The sequence below is a fragment of the Anopheles nili genome, chromosome 3 (assembly GCF_943737925.1).
Source record: "Anopheles nili chromosome 3, idAnoNiliSN_F5_01, whole genome shotgun sequence".
Taxonomy (NCBI): Eukaryota; Metazoa; Arthropoda; class Insecta; order Diptera; family Culicidae; genus Anopheles; species Anopheles nili.
This window is the reverse complement of record NC_071292.1, coordinates 3,588,681-3,607,429: the sequence shown is the minus strand read 5'-3', so window position 1 is coordinate 3,607,429 and position 18,749 is coordinate 3,588,681. Positions and strand designations below refer to the sequence as shown.

Here is an 18,749-nt window from a genome sequence, read left to right as displayed (position 1 = left end):
TACTCCCGTCGCTGCGATCCGTTCAGTCAATCTGTCATGTTCTTTTTACAGTACTTAAAACATGTTTTGCCTACAGAAGAACCGCAGACTTTAAAGTGAAATATGTTTCTGTTTTAAACAAGCTAATATCCAAAACTTTAGCAAATAAACTCTGCTAGCATTATTTTGTGTTATTGTCCATACAATTATTCCCAGTTAAACATAAGACTTGTGCATTTTTTCCGTATTTTTTAACGATAATTTTAAATCAAAATAACTTTTTTTTAATTGGATAGTTCCTTGATAAAAACATTTCACAAATAAATTATTTGTCTGTTTATTGCTTCATACGACTCTTATATATTGTTTTATTACAGATTCGCAAAAGCTTTGGTACACGCCGTTTCATGTTGCTCTATCGCGAAATGTGTTGACAACTGCATGTTTATAACTCAATACTCTACATTGTAACCGATCGTACCTGCGCTTAAAATTTGAGTCAATTGATAAAATATTAAACAAAACGTAAATTTTACTTCTTCTTGTGAAATATCATGCTTAAAATAGCACCAGACTTTTTAATCAAAGATACACAAAAACGATACATTGGTGATAACAGTAAACCATATGATATTATTAATTATTGCATTACTTTTTTAAACATCAGGAAGCATGCTTCGGAGAAATTTTAAAATAAGTTCCAAAATATTGCTTTATTTGTTAATTATGTGTGTTAAAACAAAAACTTACATAAAACTGGGTGGTTGTTTTTAATTACGACATACATAACCAAACTGATTTTTTCGTAGAAAGCAAGTTTCTAACAATTTGATGCACCATTGATATCTTTGCCAATGAAACATAAAATATCATAAAAAAACTCGTTTTGATAGGGAGAGATATTTATTATATTCTCATTGTGTTCGATACATTCGCACGTTCTTTGATCGATTTACAATTAAGCTAGGGTATGAACAATGATAATTGCATCAAGTACTTTTCATTTTCTATACACACCGATACCTTAAGACCTGATCGGACAAAGCAAGAGGAAAATAAGTAATGCAAAACGAAACAAGATAAAATAAACCAAAGCGACGGTCTTTTATCAATATACAAAGGATGAATACAACATTGGACGAGGAAGCTCTGGTGTTCAAATTCTGAAAACTTAGGTGCACATTTACACGTATGGAATGACCGATAAACAGTTCTCTCCTCGTATCGGGTGCCATAAGGCGCACGATCGATCTAGCAAATTAAATAACAACAATCTTAAATACACTCATCCTTGATGGGCTCTACTCTGGCTGCTCTAGTCGTGTGAACGATATTATGTGCCAGAGTAGTGGAATACTTGTGGAATTCTGGAAGGTGTAAATAGAAATATACATTGACTACATTCCTTCACGACGTGACCCATCTAGTTATGCTTACCAGCTTTTGGGGATTTCATTTGATTGTTTTTTTTTCAAGGATGGATGGCAATTGTGCATCTAGATCGACATACAGTATCGTTTTAAACTCCTCTAATCCTTGTCTCCCATCTTCACCTTCGAGGTCATGTATATTCCAACGATGAGACCAAACAATCCGATGGCTGAGCCGAAGATTTCGACAATCAAAATCTTTACGAACAAAGCCGAATTAGCCGCATCAGCAAGAGCCGCTCCGGAACCAACGATGCCCACAGCAATACCGCAAAAGAGGTTCACCAATCCGACGGCCAGGCCAGCACCGAACATTACATAACCGGACATCCAATTGTTGTTGCGGATATTCTCATTACTTGCAACCACTGACCACTTGAAGCTATCCAGCATACCAGAGAGAACGATGGCCGTGATCAACCCATAGATGGCGACGGCTTCGCAGAAAATGACGGAGATCAGATTCTTGGTCTTGATGCGAGGAGCCTTCACGCCGCCGCCGACAATGCTCACACCGGTCGTATGGATGCCCATGGCAGCGCCAACCACCGAGAGGGCTACGGCAAATCCGATGCCAAGAGTGGCCCACATGTACGGGGACGTTTCCTCTAGGAACCAACCGACACTGACTCTCTCACCCTTGCCCGTGAGGACATGGTATAGAATCAATACGGTAGCCACCGATACGAACGACGTCGAGAAAATGTAACCGAGTGTGTATCTCATCTTGATCTTACTGCAAACTATCAAATTATTAAGTAAACTACGAGGATAGTACTTTCAAATCGATATTTTTCAACTCACTTTTGCGCAGCCCAAGTGCACCTTTTTCTGCAGCAACAACACACAGAATCGTTTTTCAGTCACAAGATGTTCCCGATGTCATATGACCAGAAAAGATAGAAAAACAAAAAAAAAAGATTTTCAATTCTGTCAAGTATGCTGTCAGTTTAAAGACAATTTCTGTTCTATAAAAACCTTATTAATACTTTTTTTACAATATTTCTTATTTAACAATATTTAAATTTTACAATATGCCTCTAGTAACAAAATAATTTTTCAAAATACATTCCCAAACCTCCTAAATGTATTGCTCACCGTGTTGTATTGATCGCAAACAGAATTATTGTTATATTGTTATATTATAATATAGCTAAGGAAAAATTCTATTTGGCTTCTTTCTAAAAAAAGGAAAAAAGTGAATGCTTTGCGCAAACTGTACATATTGTATTTCGTAAAGTATGGTACATCCTGTATTTCGTAGAAAAAAAACCACATAAGGTTAGTATATATCGTCAGCAAATACGCAGTTAGATTTTTTTGATGTCAATTTTTTTGTCTTTGACAATGATTGCAATATCAAAACATTCCAACTAAAAAATTATAAGTGCTGCGGATAGTCCGAAACGCCGAGCATAAATGCTGGTATTTGTGAAAGCCCACAATTCGTAAAACAAATTAGCCGGATTCCACGTCCAATGGGGGACAGCGCTGATGATACCGATGGGTTGAGCCTATTTGATATCGTCTGGGAGGATGTGCTGTACGTAAAATTGTTCCCGTTGTTGTCGCTGAAGGACCTGTTCAGCTTACGATGTTGTTCCCGCTTGGCCAAAACGTTCGTCGATAATGGTTTTCGGCGTGTTCAAGAGATCAATCTTTCGGGTAACAATTCCGCCAATGTAGGCCTTGCATTTGAGGTGCTGTCGGCGAATTGTCGAAACGTGCGTGTGATCAATGTGGCGCGATGTAACTGGTTGCAGGACAAAATGCTTTGTCCGCTTCTACAACACAATCGTAGATTGAGTAAGATTAATCTTAGCAATTGTCTCAACATTACGCCTCGTGCGATGCAACCTGTTATTGTTGGGTGTAAACAGCTGACCACGCTGAAACTGTCTCATTGCCACTGGATGACGATAGGAGCGATGGAGGCCCTCACGCTACACCATACCAAAATTCAAGAGCTGGACATATCGCATTGTGCCGCCCTGAACGAGCGTTGCATCTCTGTATTTCTGTTGAATTGTCGTTTGCTAAAGACGCTCTCCCTGTCGAATGTTCCCGCTGTGACAGATAACTTGCTTTTTGCCATTGCTAAGCATTCCAAATTTATCAAAAACTTAAATCTAGTCGGCTGCTACACTGTAACGGATCGTGGCATAGGGTAAGATTCCTTAAAACATCCATTAAAATATACACCGTTAAATGTGCGCCGGTTTTTTGTCCCCAGAGCGCTTGCCTTATGCTGCAAAGAGCTGGAATCGCTGATGGTCCGCGAATGTCCACACGTGACAGAACGAAGTCTCGAGCTGCTGCGAGGTCGTGTTTTTATCGACCGTCCTCGAGTTTATCAACCGGATATGAACATGGTTCCGAACATGGCCTTTCCCCGATTATTTTTGCAGGTGTGAGACAAACTCGTACCAGTGAATTGGACGTATAGCGTTCACAAGCTAATGCTGTCATGCAAACAGGTGCAGCAAACGTAGCTAACCATTTGATGTGCTTGAAACTTTAAGCAAATTTGGTCACCATTGTAAATAGTGATATTGTAGGTAATTTTTGTATATGTATACACAGGTTCTTACAGTTTCAAATTGAATATATGTTATTTATTGATTTCGTCTATTTGCTAAAACGAAAACAGTTATCCTTTCATTGTCTTTGACCTTTCTTTTCCTGATTTGGGCTTCGTAGAACGCATCTCCTTTGCTTTCGAAAATTTCTTGCGAAGCATTTGTTTTTCTTCCGGGGTAAATTTCTTAGAACTTTCCTGCTTTGGGACAACCGCCGGTTCCATAAGTTTCTTATTATCCTGGGGATTGACGACGGAACTGATTTTCTTAACATGGGGATTTTCAATGGCGTTTTGTTTCCTTTCCCTTCGTTTTTTATCCTTAAGCTTCCTCTTCTCAAGAGATGCAGCTGAAACCACAGCACGCTCAATAGCAACCACTTGTCCTTTCAGTTTGTTTTTATGAAGAGTCAATGCTTTTACTACTGCTTGCTCACTATCAAACAAAACAACCGCCATAGCCTTACTACGAACAAATTTTATTTTGACAACATTACCAGCGCTGGCAAAGAAATCGGTAACATCTTTATCAACGGTACCCGATTTTACTTGTTTAACGCAAACTGAGTGTAACATTCGTTTCAATAAGGCCTTTCGCTTTGAATCTGGTGCCCCACTCGCCACCTGCGGAACCGAAAGTTCTTTTTTGGGAGATTTGTTTGGAGTCAGGCCGGCATTTGCTTTCCGTTCGTTTACCGTGCTATCCTTGGAATCTTCAAGCTTACGTCTCTCCAACTTCTTGCTTGCTCCCGTTTTTGTGGGGAGTTTTTTTCTTGCTGAGACTGCTTTTTGGGTTTTTACAACCATTTTTCGATCTAAATTCTACGATTAGGAATAAACGCAACGGTATCTGAAACTGTATGAATGCACGTGTTAAAGAATTTGTCTGTGAATTGACAATATAAAGTGCTTGAATGCTCTGAACAAGGTAATTACACAACAGTGTTTGTCATTGACTTTTCAAACTCCATTGATCGCGACTGCTTAGTAAGGATTTGTTTATTTTATTTCAAGAGAATTGTTGCAACGGAGGATAACGCAATATGTCTCCAAAAAAGATAAATTCAAGTAATACGATGAAAAGCTGGTCTAAGTGTCGAATTTGTGATAAGTTGCTAACAACCCGTCGTGCGTTACACATTTCAATGAGCCTCAATAACGATAATACAGCCTCAACCGTCGCAGATATGATGCGAATTTTGGCCAATGTTACGGTAATAGCAAAACGTCGCCTATGTAGCCGCTAAAATTGAATCCATTTAATTTTCTAACCATTTCTAGATCACATTAGAGGACGACCGTTCGAAGCACGTTTGCTTAGAATGTTCAAAAGCATTAGAGAAGAGTTACCAACTGCGAGAGCAAATTCGAGCAAATGAAATCGTTATTCCTACCATTCTGCAGTATGTTAATGTTACGCCTGTATATCCTAATAGAATAACTAATCATAATATGAAAATTGCAGATCAATTGAGATACAGGATCAACACCTCAGCGAACAGGACTACGATTTAGAATATCTGGATGAGTTCAAGGACGAAATAAAAGCTGGTCTGAAGAATAGTTCGTTTAATGAATCGCTTTCCAGCGATTTGCAAAATGAAGGCGATGACGAGATGCTTACTGAGCAACTCAATGACCAACTGTATGAGGAAGAAACAGATGAATTGCAGGAGTATATGAAGCTACAAGAAAATTTACCATTCAAGATGCCCTCTGCCAAGCTTATAGCCAACCGGATAGAGTTTGAAAATTTCGAGTATTTAGAAATCAGAGGAGAGCGTTGTTGCGGTTGTGCACATATTGCGAATACGCGTGATGAATTAATGATTCACGCCAAAGAGCAACATTCACAAGATTACTTTCCCGATAGCAGGTACACGTGCCCCACATGTTATCAAAAGTTTGCCAAAGAAGAAGCTCTTAAGATACACATCCAGTACTATTCGTATAACGATATATTCCTATGCACTATATGCCAGAAAGCCTTTAACCTACATGACCATTTAATGCTGCACATGAAACAAAGCCACCATCTCGAACAAAACGATATGAAACTGGTGGCGGAACATCCCGATCCGTACACGCTCAAAAGAAAACTACCGTCCTCGCACAACGCAATTCCGCTTATGTTGCCAGATTCTAAGTTTATCAAAAGCACGCGAGAATATCATCTATATCGCGAGTATCACTTTAGCGGGGAACGATGCTGTGCCTGCGGCTTATACATGAAATGCCTCGAATCGCACACCAACGAAATGCATCGAAACTTAAACCGGGACAAACAAGAACCATCGAATCAACTTGAATGTAAAATTTGTATGCAAACATTTACCTCTAGGCAGCAGCAGATGTTACATGAAGAAGATCGTAAGAATCTAAACCCTCTGTTTGAATGCAATCAGTGTAAAATGCTCTTCGATAGAAAGTATATGCTTCTGAAACATTTGCGTATCGCTCACTTCTATCACAATAGACAGCATGCAGATAGAATTGGTATAACAATCCCTTTTCTAGAAGGAGAATCAATTCCCGAAGAAGCAAATGTTGTTGAATGTTACTGTTGCTGTTTTACGCGGTGCAAGGAAGAATTCGCCAGTGAAAAGGAACTGCTTGACCACGCTCAGGAGACGCATAAGGGACGCAGGAAGGAAAATGAAGGAAAGCTAGCTGAGCATGCGTCGGAGGTGTTGCCGAATCTGGTCTGTCCCATATGCCAACGCGCCTTTGACTCCGAGGAAAAAGTAAAGAGGCATCGCACGTACAAATTAACTTTGCCGAAACAAAGCTGTCACCAGTGCGGTCGAGCTTTTATGAAAGCGTCCGGATTACGAGAACATCAAATACGAGAGCACCTTAGTCTCAAACCAGAGTTTTCGTGCGAAACTTGTGGAAAAGATTTCGTTTCCCGTACTACGCTTAACAAGCACCGACGTGTGCATGAACCAATTAAAAACTATCCATGCTCGGCGGAAGGATGCACATTGATGTTCCGCGATGAGCCTTTAATGCGACGGCACTTCCGTAACGTGCACATGGAGAATAAACCTTATGAGTGTAGCTACTGTAAGAAGCTATTTCGCACCAAAGAATCGCTAGATATCCACCAACGAAGCCATACCGGGGAGAGGCCGTTCCTTTGTCGTTTTGAAGGATGTAAGAAACGCTATTCTCATGGAACAGATCGTAAACGGCATGAGCGGGCAGCGCACACTGGAGAAAAGCCTCATACTTGTCCAATCTGCAGTTTGGGATTTTTACGAAAGAGAGAAATGAGGTTGCACCAGAAAAAAATTCATGAACAAGTTTAGGTTTTTTTTTCATTTTTACAATAACGTATTAAATATATGTTAGTCGTATTAAAATTCAGCTAAAAACAATTAATTAAAATAATCACAATTTTATTAACGGTTCTGCAAAACATTTTACATGTAATGAATACAATGAATACAGCGGTCGAATAAAACTTTTACATAAAACCCATGCTAAAAAAATCTTATACTATTACACACATGTCAGTCTATTTGCCTTACAATTCGGCACACGCACGAAACCAATAGCACTGGTTTCATTCTATTTCATCTCGTTTTTTTCTTTTTAACTGTTTCTACACACGGTTTATTTCTATCGCATACTTTGCTTCAGCAAACTTGGCTTTTCCCGAATACCAGACTTCTCTTTCTTCGTCATGAGCGGATCTGGAGCGAAACAGTTCCAAAGACGCAATGTTTCGTCGGCCCCTGCACTCATGACAGTGCTTCCATCTGGCGACATGGCGATTTGCAACACACGACCCGTGTGCCCCAACAAATCGACCTGCTTCGTCATTGAGGGATACTTCCAGATAGACAGCTGATTATTCACGTACCCATGAGCGGATATTATTTCCTTGTAGGTCTTCGAAAATAATAGTCCACACACTTGCGACTTGGTGTCCACCGAGTTGAGTAACTGACCGTTTACCGCGTTCCAGAATTTTATAGTTCTATCGGCTGTACCACCTCCGGTGGCGAGAATGTTCGGTTGCCATGGACACCAGGCTAGTGCGCGAATGGCTGCCTGGTGCTGATTGAACACGTGTAACGGTTCGGCAGTAGCATGCGGTGCTCCGTTGGCTGCAGACCAAACATGCACTAGGTTGTCGTTTCCACCACTGGCGAGATATTTACCATCAGGAGACCATTTCAGACCGCAAACCTCCTGCGTATGCCCTTGCATGACACCGATATTGTGCTGGCGTGTGCGTACATCATGATTCACGATCGTGCCATCGCGACTACCCGAACACAGAACGTACGAGTTCCAAGCGAGAACGCCAACTCGCGCCGAATGACCATTCATTACGCGTAGTCGCTTGACGTGTTCACAATCCCACAACTCCACTGTTCCTGCACTTGTACCCACTGCCAGTATGTGCCCCTCGTGGATCCAACTCAGCGAACAAGCGTGATCGTTTCCTTCGTTTTCAAATAGCATTTCGATGGTACCGGTTGCTGCATTCCAGAGGTACACGGAAGCTCCCAAAGCTACGGCTATCACGTTGTCCAGGCTCCAATCCATCAAGTTCAGATAATAGTCGTTCATGATCTCGGGCGCGTCAAGGATCCGTTCCGGCGCATTCGGGATATAACGGCTGCCGCTCTTCGTGGACATAGGTGTCTTGACGGAGTATATTGCTTTCAGTGGGTTTACATGTCCTTCAGGTGGTGCGGGGGCCTTAATCCGGTAAGATAGCAGCCGCTTGTTACTAACATCACATGCACGAATCGCCTCCGTCAGATTCTTCATCCGTTCATTTTCGCGCTTAGGGCTTGAAGGGTTCGCAACACTTCCTCCTCCTGCTTCTTCGTTTTCTGTTTCTTCATCGCTACCGCCAGTGCCTTGCTTAACGATATAAGCACCCAGGTTGAAGTCTGTTGCTGTTCTGCTCGGAATGAAACGATCTCCTCCGCCAGGTTGATTTTGAACAACGCTACCACCTGCCTTACTAGGAGTTTGTGATGTTTTTTTAGCCGAGGACGCCGTTGTCTTTCCGCCATTCTTTCGCGGCGTCTTTGATGCTATGTTGTTAGACGACAAATGGAGGGTATTGTTTGCATTACCAGATAAAGAAATGGATAACTTCTGACGTGCAGAAGTATTTGCCAGTGCGCTGGTGTTAAAACTTGAAGATGTAGCTGATAAATCAAGCTTTTTTTGCCAGCGTGGGACAGGTCCTTTCGTAATTTCGCCGTCCATTGCAATCAAGCTGTTCATTTCATTCAAGTACCTGAACTGCGCCATTGAACGCTGTTGATTTACTTTCAGTTCTGGTAGTAGAGAAAATTATGTTTGGGTAAATAAATATATAATAAATGCGAAATATGTTAGTTTTATTACCAAGCTAAGATTACTCAACAGCCGTCCGTTGTGTTTAAAATTCAATGCAGCCCAGAAATGCCAGAAGTGAGATATCAATGACAGTGGTTGCCAAGATTCAGACATGATCGTAGAAATTCAATCGTTTGTGTGCGATTTTTGATTAAAATTTTGTGGCAATTAATGCTACTTCATGTTTCCATCGAATGTTTTAAAAATAATATTCTGATTGAAGCAGAAATTATTCTGCTTTTCTTCGTTAAAATTAATGTTTGCATATGCCAGCTTGCATTAAAACATCTTGCTCGTGGTTCAGCCTTAGTTTTGACAATTTACGTTGTTTACTCTACGCGTATAGTTGCGAGTTATAGACGGGATTTGGTGACAAGGAAATAAAAATCATTTATAATGGGAGGATTTTCAAAACGCCGTAAAGTTTCTAAACCCACAGCCAAGACTACAAAAAATCATTCAAAAGTTAGGCGCATCAGCAAGCTGTATTGCTGCATATGCAATAAGGAGCCGAATAGTGGTTTGCTTCACCTTTCTACGCTCATAGATGCAGAGAGTTCATTGTCGATAGCGACAATTGTCGAGCAAGTTGCCTGTATTAAGGTAACATTCAGGGTTAATTCCTTTCTTATAATTCGTTAAATGTCGGCTTCATGGAGTGTAATGATTGTTTTGTTTGGTTTTATAGGTTAAGTATGTTAAGCAAAGTATTTGCAATAACTGTTGGAACAAGATACAAGCGGCCTATACAATACAGAAAGAGATTCGTGATTCCGGGTGCTTGCTCAAACAAGAACAAGAGGACGAGGATAGCGAGGATAGTCAAATAGCACAGGAAGAAGTACGGCAAAATACAAATGAGCCTACCGATACAGATGAAGCAGTAGAAGCAGCACATACGGGACAAAACGTTCACTCTAAAGAAGTAATTAATGTACAGCAAGTCATCCAAGACGGTCAGGTAGAAGAACCAGCAGAATTCGAGTGTGAGTATTTTGTCGAATATCTCGAGCAAAGTGACTCCGATAATGCAACGTTTGGCAACGAGTTTGAAAGCGAACAAGATGCAGATCACATTGCAACAAATGATGACCTAGATGATGTCACTGGTTTCATGGTTGAATTGAATAATTCTCCACCAAATGTACATGAGAAGCAACGGCAAATGACAGAATGTAAAATTACACGCCAGTTTGACATGCCTTGTGATGATGTTATTGTTAAGAACGTATTGTACGAACAGTACCGTATGCTAGAAGTAATAGGGGAACGTTGCTGTGGCTGTAGCTTTGTCGCGCAGAACCGTAAACAACTTTTGCAGCATTCGGGAACGATACACGCTGTCGATATCGTCGACTGTGGTGATTATTGTCCGATTTGTTTCTACAAATTTTCTACTGACAAGCAGTTGGAACGACATATACAAGAATTTAAGTCCAGCAAGATTTACGTGTGCTTGCGATGTAATCAATTTTACAATCTGCGAGGACAGCTGTTTAATCATTTGCTGAAATGCACCCACACGGATTCTAAAGAAGTTTTGGACCCTGATGATGCTGCAGATGATAGTAATGGAAGTAATGATGGTGACGAAGACTATTTGGAGGAATACTGTAACGAAGATCCAGCGGAAACGTTCGAAACAGATGAGTCCACTACACAGCCCGATAATGATCAATCTTTGAACGCAACGGATCCGCGTATAATGCACCGTTACCGGGTGCAGTTCGAGGAAATATTATCTAGCGAAACTATTTCATATGAACTAGATGAGGCTGGACTAAATGTGCAAGACATATATATTGCATCGCAGCGCACGTTCGATACTTTCAAGTATGTACGTCTCCGAGGGTTGAGATGCTGTGGCTGTTCCTACACGTCCTTCTCGAACCCGCTGTTTGTGGAGCATGGTAAAAAATTTCATCCAATTGAGGAAAATGTTGTAGACGATCGAACATGCAGTTTATGTGCAGTGCGTTTTAGCGACGAAATGGAACTTGTGAAGCATCTCTGCTTCTTCACCAGCCGGCAACTTTTCTTTTGTACGGTTTGCAATGAATCGTTTTTGAATAAGGAGAGTTTGTGTTACCATCAGACACATAACGAACGACACCGTGAGTTACAGATTGATAAATTGCACCAAGCCGGTATTGAAATGATAGGATCGACGGCTTTTGTTGAACTTGAACAACCCGATGTGGTAGAGCAGCTGGAAAAACTGTTGGCCGAAAAAGTTACCTACCGGTCGAAGATCGTCCGGTGCATTCCTATGCCAGATGCACGATTTATTACGGGAGAAACAGAGTATAATAACTACATTATGTTGAGTGTACGCGGAGTTTGTTGTTGCGGTTGTCGCAAATATTTTGAAAATCTTACCGAGCTTAAGCTGCATTCCAAGATGGAGCATTACTTGCCGTTCGAGTCGAGTGGGCAAAATTGCGGTCAACAGTGTGAGATATGTTACGCAACGTTTGATTTTGAACGTGGTCTAACGTTGCACAAGTTAATCCGTCGTGCTAAGAAGCATTTGTTCATCTGCAAACTTTGTGGATTGTTATTTTCAAAAAAGTTTTGCTTAGCGAAGCATTTGAAAACAGCTCCGAATCATCTCTCGCGCCTAATTGTAGATGCCAATAATAGCATTGACCGCAATTTGGAGAGTGATGAACGTGTGGACAATCCAGAAGCAACTGTTGCAGAATCTGATCCGCGAGTACTGGAAGCGTTGCAACTGCATCGTTCGGTTGAGGAAGCCGGGCTAGATAAAGTCGGCCATCTGGTGTGGTATCATTGCTGTTTTTCAAAGTGTAAGGTTACATTTACGGATGAGGAATCTCTGTTGGAGCACGCACGGGAAGAGCACAATGGACAGCGAAGGGAAAATGAAAATGAGCGTAACATGGATACGAATGTATGTCCTGGTTGCTGTAAACCATTCCAAACGCTTGCAAAGTTGATGTGGCATAGATTTCAGCGGTTCGTGCCACGGGAATATAGTTGTAAGCAGTGTGATAAAAAATTTGATAGATGGCCCAAATTGAAGATACACGTCGGGACTGTTCATGAGGGAAGACCACCAAACTTCGTGTGTCCACAGTGCAATAAATCATTTCAAGTTCGTTCTCGGTTGAAGGCTCATATGCAGACACATGAGAAAAAAGAGTACGTTTGCGACGTCTGTGGAGATTCGTTCGGAGCCAAAGGGCTCTTGAAGCGCCATCGACGAGCGCTTCATTCAACAGAGCTGTTGTTTGAGTGTAAGCTTTGCGGCAAGAAATTTGCTGTATCCGAGAAACTCAAGATTCATCAGCGAGTGCACACCGGAGAACGCCCGTTTGAGTGCTCATACTGTCATCGAACGTTTTCTCATTTTATCGATCGAAAGCGACATGAAATGTCGGCGCATACAGGCGAAAGGCCATTTAAATGCAATTTATGTCCGGTATCGTACATTCGCAAAAGAGAGCTCTCTTTGCATATGCAGAAACATAACGTGGAAGAAAAGACTTCTGAACGATAGGACGCACTTGTGTTTGAGACATTGATGCCAGCAAATCAGTGTAGATTATTTTTGTATTGTATTAAAATAAAACGCAATTTTAAACATAAACGACCGGACTATTTAAATGTATGCATGCTTGACGAAATAAACGTTTGAATCTGGAGTGCTAAACATGGCTTGCGATTCTACTACCGGAATGTTACAAACAAAATTGTTGCTTACGAGCAAGCGAGAGAGAGTATACCATATACAGTCGGAGAGAATAAAAGAACAATCCATATGGCTGCATTGAGTGTGCCAAAAGGAGATGGCAATAGTGACGACTATTCCGTAAAACTGTCAAAGTTTAGTCAGGCCTGCTGTCATTTTTTGAGTGTTTTCTTTTCTTGGTTGTACTCAATTGTAATGCAAGATAATACGATCTGTATTCTTTAATCCGCTTCGTGCTCCAAATATTACGAGCTTGCATAAACTACGTGAGGCAGCTTAGTTGAACTTCATCCTCTTGCTTGTACTTTCCACGCCGTTTCTTTCGTGGCGTCCGGTTCGATAAAAGTGCTTGTACAAACCCACTCCCTAGAGTACCTGAAACAGATTGACAAACCTAGTTTCAAGAGCGAGGAATTCCGCACAGTCTGTGTGGCAGACTCGAATTCATCGAAAGGCTCAAGTGCTAACCGCTTGCACAAGATCGGCATCATAATATAACCGTAGTTTTGTGTCTTTCTCGAATGTGCCATTGCTGTGCGGCATAGTACGTGTGCGTAGTGTGTGCGGCCGTGCCGTCACTATCGCGGAGTCCCGGTCACAGGGGTGTGAAGAAAAAAGAAACAGTAGTGCTGCGAAACTAGCGGTGCAACTGTATTGACGACAATCGTCAATCGATTGGGGCCTGATCAGAACGCTGTGCTTAAACGACGATTCCGTTGGTTGGTCCGTCCATCGCGGCAAGTGCATTGAGTGAGACAATTAGCCAACATAGGGCGCGAGCTTAAGCAGTGACGAACGAACCCGGGTTGAAAAGATCGCGGTGTAGGAAGCATGCCGACTGCAAACAAATGACGTTCCCGAGAGCGAAAAATTAGACCAGTCCAGAGCCGAGTTTTTTTCGCGATATCGTAACGAGTTACCGCAGCAGCTGGCTGCAGCGACGGCATCAATCATAATAGTCACATTACCACTAGTCAGAGCGTCCAAGCACAGTGAACAAGGCGTGCGAGAAAGAGAAAGCGTGCGATAATCTCGGCAATTCAAGCAGAAGCCACAAGATGACACTGAACGATGAGAATGGGGCCAGCAGCAATAGTGTTGTCACGGTGGCAGCAAGTGGAACGGGACTATCGACGGGAACCGGATCAGATCGGACCGGAGCTGGAGTTGGGACTGGTGGCGCACCAACGGGGCACAGCGGAACCAGCACAGCCACGAATGGGGGCAATGGCGCAAACAACAACAGCATCAATATCAGTGGCACCGCCGGCAACGGCAGTGGTGGCAGCGTAGCGCTGGCGACCGCAGCGAATGGCAGCATTGCGATTGGCAATACTAATAATAATAATGCAATTAACAACAACAGCCTAAATTCTAACATCACCTCAGCGTCAGCGATCGCGTCTCTAGGTAACAGCAACTCCAGCGGCAGCAACAACAATAATAGTATTAGCGGCAGCAACGGGCATAACAGCAAACAGTATGGTCCTTCGCAACCACCACTGAGCAGCCTGGAAAAGCGGCCCAGCAGTGCCAGCGGCCGGTTGATCATCCCGAAGTACAACGAGATCGAAACGCTGCCCCCGCTGAAGGAAGCCAACCCGGCCGACCGGGAGGAGCTGTTCATCCAAAAGCTGCGCCAATGTTGCGTGTTGTTTGACTTTTCCGAGCCACTCAATGACCTCAAGTACAAGGAAATTAAGCGGTGCGCACTGCAGGAGATTGTCGAACACCTGAACAACCAGAGCAACGTGATCACGGAATCCATCTACCCGGAGGCGTTCAACATGGTTGCGATCAACCTGTTCCGTACGCTGCCCCCGTCATCCAACCCGAACGGGGCCGAGTTTGATCCGGAAGAGGACGAACCGACGCTCGAGGTGTCGTGGCCCCATCTGCAGTTCGTTTACGAGCTGTTTATGCGGTTTCTAGAGTCACCCGACTTCCAGCCGAACGTGGCGAAGCGGTACATTGATCACAGCTTTATTTTGAATCTGCTCGAGCTCTTCGATTCGGAGGATCCGCGTGAGCGAGACTTCCTCAAGACGGTGCTGCATCGCGTGTACGGGAAATTTCTCGGACTGCGCGCTTTCATCCGGAAGCAGATCAACAACATATTCTACAAGTTCATCTACGAAACGGAGCACCACAACGGGATCGCGGAACTGCTCGAGATCCTGGGTAGTATTATCAACGGGTTTGCCTTGCCGCTGAAAGAAGAACACAAGCAATTCCTGTTGAAGGTGCTCCTGCCGCTACACAAGGTGAAGAGTCTGTCTGTGTACCATCCCCAGCTGGCGTACGCCGTGGTGCAATTTCTCGAGAAAGACGCCAGCCTAACGCAACCGGTCATCAAGTGTTTGCTCAAGTTTTGGCCGAAAACGCACAGTCCCAAGGAGGTAATGTTTTTGAACGAGCTCGAAGAAATCCTGGACGTCATCGAACCGGCCGAATTTCAGAAGGTGATGGAGCCGCTGTTTCGTCAGATAGCCAAGTGCGTTTCGAGCCCACACTTTCAGGTGGCCGAGCGAGCGCTCTACTACTGGAACAATGAATACATCATGTCGCTGATAACGGAGAACTCCAAAGTGATCATGCCGATCATGTTCCCGGCGCTCTACAGCAACAGCAAATCGCACTGGAACAAAACGATCCACGGACTGATCTACAATGCGATCAAGCTGTTCATGGAGATGAACCAGCTGCTCTTTGACGATTGCCACCAGAAGTATCAGGCGGAGCAGGAAACGGAGCAAGAAAAGCTCGCCCAGCGAGAAACGCTCTGGCAGCAGATGGAGGATCTGGCAGCTCTAAACAGCAAGCTAACATTGGACAACAGGGAGCCCGGAAACCGAATAAACAGCAACTTCCACCAGCAACGCCAGCTTAACGGAACGGCAGAACTGGGAAGCATCCGGACATCCTCGTCCGCTGCAGCGTCATCTTCTTCGTCGGTGTACGATCGGCGATCGATACAGCACAGCTCTTAAGTAGAGCCGCTGCAAAGTCGGCTCGGCGGCGCGCATACATCCTCTACTTCCATTTCGATGCGTTTCTACTAAATTTAAATAGAGCAAACGATAATGCGAATGTGTGTCCTTTGGTGTTGTTTCATTTGCACCACACCAAACTCTTGGTTGGATAATCTCTAGCAGAACAAATGATTAAAGTACGTCTGTAACAGCTGAATTGAACGTACGATTCTGTGAATGCGTTTGATTAGTTCCCTCCAACAGCAGCGCGATCGATCCATCCCGTACAGTATATTTCTACCAAGACCGAAAGGATCTATTTGTTACACAGCTTTACTCTCTTCCCAAGCAAATTGCATTCAACGTGTGCACGTGATGCTTTTAGAGGGAACTTGGCAGAAAGAATGAATGCACACAAAAGTTACGCAAGCACAATAACTTTTCGAATGAGAAGAAAATCATTATAGGTAATGATAGGAGGCACGGTAGCGGACGCAAGCGAGTGCATTCGGAATCTACAGGATACCGGGAGAACGTCTTTGTTGGCCGGAATATAGGGTTTTGTCGGTGATTAGGCTAGATGGCAGCGTTGTACCGTTTGCTTCTTATCTCGTCCCTACCAGCGGAAGGGTATTAGTAGTAGGAGCGATTGAGAGAAAAAAATTTAGCGGTAAGAGACCACCGACCACGAGATGACGGTAGGTTGGAAGCGAAAGAAGCTTTCGTTGCAATATCGGAAACGGAAGCGTTCGCATTCTCAAAGGATGGAAAAGGTTCCCCGTACTAGGCCGCGCGCGCTAAGTTAAGCTATCGTTTAAGGATGAATTGTTATTTAGTTGTTTCGATGATAAAGGTGTCTCTTAACTAACACGAATTCCTTCGTCAAACCAAATGCAACCCAAACCGCTGAAATCTTTTGATATTAATCTTTGCTCCCGTTTATCTTTCATTCCGTTCCATGTGGCGTATTATTGTAGCAACGCACGAACAAAGATTACATATTAAGACCCGCTGAGAGAAGGCAAAGGGCAAGGGCATGGCTTCCTCCCACTGCAGCTCTGATCGATCCGGAAGGCTCCATCGGCATCCGGAGGTTGCCGGAGGGTGGGTTTTCGCGATGGCCGCACGGTGTATTTATTTTATTGAACAACTCTCTCGGGTGTGCATAAATATGTACATTTTTGTGTAGGTTTATTTTTACTCTCCCATCACTATCTCGTTCTCTATCGCTGATGTTCGGTGCAGTTTTCTTTCGCAGCGCTCTGCGCGCCTTGGGCCAATGCCAGGAGTAAGACGGCAACACACCTGAGGTGACGATGAGTGGTTACTTATCAAAATAGGCAGTAAGTGGTAACAATAATTGCGCAAAATGGAGTGATGGGGTGCCACCAAACAGACACGCCCGCAGGCAGAGCGATACACAGCAAGTACACTAATTCCAATAGATCCGTAAGCGGGTAGCGTATACACACACACACAGTGGAAAACAGGGCTTTTATCCGAGGGCAAAATATGGAACTGAAATGAATATATTAGACGATGAAAGTATAAAGAATTGGAAATGCAAAACGCGCTAGGTGCGACTGTTGAATGCAGGTGGTTCGGTTCTAAAGCAGGGCTATGTAGGGTCATATAGAAAAAGCAAACAAAGATCAAGCTCGCGAAGCAATGGCCCACAGTTTGACCGACAGAAGCGAAGGATGGAAAACAGAAAACTTTGCACGGCCGCTTGATGTCTTAAGTAAATGTTACATTGCAAGCATGTTGACGGCACTAAATGCAGGCGAATATAACGAAGGCGTTGAGGCGTAGTCGTGTCAACGGTAACATAACTGTTAGCATTTTACACTAATAAAAGTATCATACAAAGTAACACTAAGCAACAATGGAGAAAAAGCAAAACATACCTGTAAGCATCCTTATTCCGTGTACGACAGGTGAGTATGTCCTGGGCAACGACGGTCGTGCGGCTCCATTGATCCCAAGCCCAAGCTTTTATCATCCGAAATGTGTGTCCCCTGATGCTTATGAGATAGGTCAATTCGATCGCTATTGGCGGCAACACCTTCGACCGGTATATCGGTGAAACGTGTAGCGTAAAGTCTAACGATCACCAAAAACCCCCCTCGGGTGGTGGATGTGCTAATGCATAATGATGTTTCTGATTATTCCCTGAAACGCTCCGATATGATCGAGTCACGACTGTGGCGGACTCAGTGTACGAAACGCGTGTGGAAGCGCTAATTTGGTTGTGTGAGACGATGGCGAATGAGTAGATGGCACAGCTGACCGGCATTGACCTTCATTTTCCTCCCTTACGTGTGTGCCTACATAAGGGATGTTTCTCCACGCTTTGTTTTCGTTGGCGGGCTCCCATCGACCCCTCCCGCTCGTTTGTTCGCAGCATCCATCATCGTAAAAAAAAGTGCTGAATGTTGCTGGATCGGTCGTTTGGTTGCGACAGTCAAATTGCTACTCAATTAAGCTTGCAACTGGGCTACTCTCAGAGGGGACATAACAGCTTCCTCTATGCCTCCACCCATTGTAACAACTCGCTGTTCGATCCGTCTGTGGCACGTGCCACTCGAAAGAAACCTCAACAGGTTATGCTCAATGCTGTTGTTCAAAACGCAAAGATGCATCATTCTCATTCTCCTGCTTTACCAAGGTTTTAGTTCTCCAGTATTAATCCGTGACTAGAAGTA

At 43.4% G+C, this 18,749-nt stretch overlaps 6 protein-coding genes across 8 annotated transcripts; 4 read left to right on the top strand and 2 right to left on the bottom strand.

Moving 5' to 3' along the window:
* Nucleotides 1-791: 791 nt before the first annotated feature.
* Nucleotides 792-2,279, bottom strand: LOC128722589 (V-type proton ATPase 21 kDa proteolipid subunit c''). 2 transcript variants are annotated; one of them, XM_053816263.1, is made up of 3 exons: nt 2,214-2,275; nt 1,417-2,145; nt 792-1,346 (listed from the first exon to the last, which is right to left on the bottom strand). In XM_053816263.1, the coding sequence occupies exon 2, from the start codon at nt 2,133-2,135 to the stop codon at nt 1,509-1,511; it is 627 nt and encodes a 208-aa protein (XP_053672238.1). In that variant the 5' UTR covers nt 2,136-2,145; nt 2,214-2,275; the 3' UTR covers nt 792-1,346; nt 1,417-1,508. The 2 variants fall into 2 exon arrangements, with proteins under 2 accessions (XP_053672238.1, XP_053672237.1); XM_053816262.1 differs by having other exon boundaries at nt 793-1,346; nt 1,417-2,152; nt 2,214-2,279.
* A 576-nt stretch (nt 2,280-2,855) lies between these two features.
* LOC128725415 (F-box/LRR-repeat protein 15) lies at nt 2,856-4,158 on the top strand. The gene is made up of 2 exons (XM_053819156.1): nt 2,856-3,576; nt 3,643-4,158. The coding sequence occupies exons 1-2, from the start codon at nt 2,888-2,890 to the stop codon at nt 3,821-3,823; spliced, it is 870 nt and encodes a 289-aa protein (XP_053675131.1). The 5' UTR covers nt 2,856-2,887; the 3' UTR covers nt 3,824-4,158.
* Nucleotides 4,159-5,521: 1,363 nt separating this feature from the next.
* On the top strand, nt 5,522-7,298 carry LOC128727773 (gastrula zinc finger protein xLCGF3.1-like). The gene is made up of 2 exons (XM_053821715.1): nt 5,522-6,144; nt 6,964-7,298. Exons 1-2 carry the CDS (start codon nt 5,604-5,606, stop codon nt 7,296-7,298), a joined length of 876 nt encoding a protein of 291 aa, XP_053677690.1. The 5' UTR covers nt 5,522-5,603.
* A 313-nt stretch (nt 7,299-7,611) lies between these two features.
* LOC128723367 (cell division cycle protein 20 homolog) lies at nt 7,612-9,270 on the bottom strand. Its single transcript, XM_053817101.1, has one exon. The coding sequence runs from the start codon at nt 9,268-9,270 to the stop codon at nt 7,612-7,614; it is 1,659 nt and encodes a 552-aa protein (XP_053673076.1).
* Nucleotides 9,271-9,753: 483 nt separating this feature from the next.
* On the top strand, nt 9,754-12,880 carry LOC128727770 (zinc finger protein 850-like). Its single transcript, XM_053821712.1, has 3 exons — nt 9,754-9,960; nt 10,046-10,198; nt 10,583-12,880. The coding sequence occupies exons 1-3, from the start codon at nt 9,754-9,756 to the stop codon at nt 12,878-12,880; spliced, it is 2,658 nt and encodes an 885-aa protein (XP_053677687.1).
* Nucleotides 12,881-14,130: 1,250 nt separating this feature from the next.
* LOC128723366 (serine/threonine-protein phosphatase 2A 56 kDa regulatory subunit gamma isoform-like) lies at nt 14,131-16,109 on the top strand. Of its 2 annotated transcripts, XM_053817100.1 has the most exons (2): nt 14,131-14,308; nt 14,402-16,109. In XM_053817100.1, exons 1-2 carry the CDS (start codon nt 14,131-14,133, stop codon nt 16,060-16,062), a joined length of 1,839 nt encoding a protein of 612 aa, XP_053673075.1. In that variant the 3' UTR covers nt 16,063-16,109. The 2 variants fall into 2 exon arrangements, with proteins under 2 accessions (XP_053673075.1, XP_053673074.1); XM_053817099.1 differs by having other exon boundaries at nt 14,131-16,109.
* Nucleotides 16,110-18,749: the final 2,640 nt, after the last annotated feature.

Bases quoted from the DNA above. Each gene is read 5' to 3' on its own strand.
- LOC128722589 (XM_053816262.1), bottom strand. From the start codon at position 2,135: ATGAGATACACACTCGGTTACATTTTCTCGACGTCGTTCGTATCGGTG.
- LOC128727773 (XM_053821715.1), top strand. From the start codon at position 5,604: ATGCTTACTGAGCAACTCAATGACCAACTGTATGAGGAAGAAACAGAT. The intron at 6,145-6,963 runs GCACGCGAGAAT...GCTCGGCGGAAG, and splicing joins AGATTCTAAGTTTATCAAAA to GATGCACATTGATGTTCCGC.
- LOC128723367 (XM_053817101.1), bottom strand. From the start codon at position 9,270: ATGGCGCAGTTCAGGTACTTGAATGAAATGAACAGCTTGATTGCAATG.
- LOC128725415 (XM_053819156.1), top strand. From the start codon at position 2,888: ATGGGGGACAGCGCTGATGATACCGATGGGTTGAGCCTATTTGATATC. The intron at 3,577-3,642 runs GTAAGATTCCTT...TTTTGTCCCCAG, and splicing joins GTAACGGATCGTGGCATAGG to AGCGCTTGCCTTATGCTGCA.
- LOC128723366 (XM_053817099.1), top strand. From the start codon at position 14,131: ATGACACTGAACGATGAGAATGGGGCCAGCAGCAATAGTGTTGTCACG.
- LOC128727770 (XM_053821712.1), top strand. From the start codon at position 9,754: ATGGGAGGATTTTCAAAACGCCGTAAAGTTTCTAAACCCACAGCCAAG. The intron at 9,961-10,045 runs GTAACATTCAGG...TTGGTTTTATAG, and splicing joins AGCAAGTTGCCTGTATTAAG to GTTAAGTATGTTAAGCAAAG. The intron at 10,199-10,582 runs GTACGGCAAAAT...GTTATTGTTAAG, and splicing joins GTCAAATAGCACAGGAAGAA to AACGTATTGTACGAACAGTA.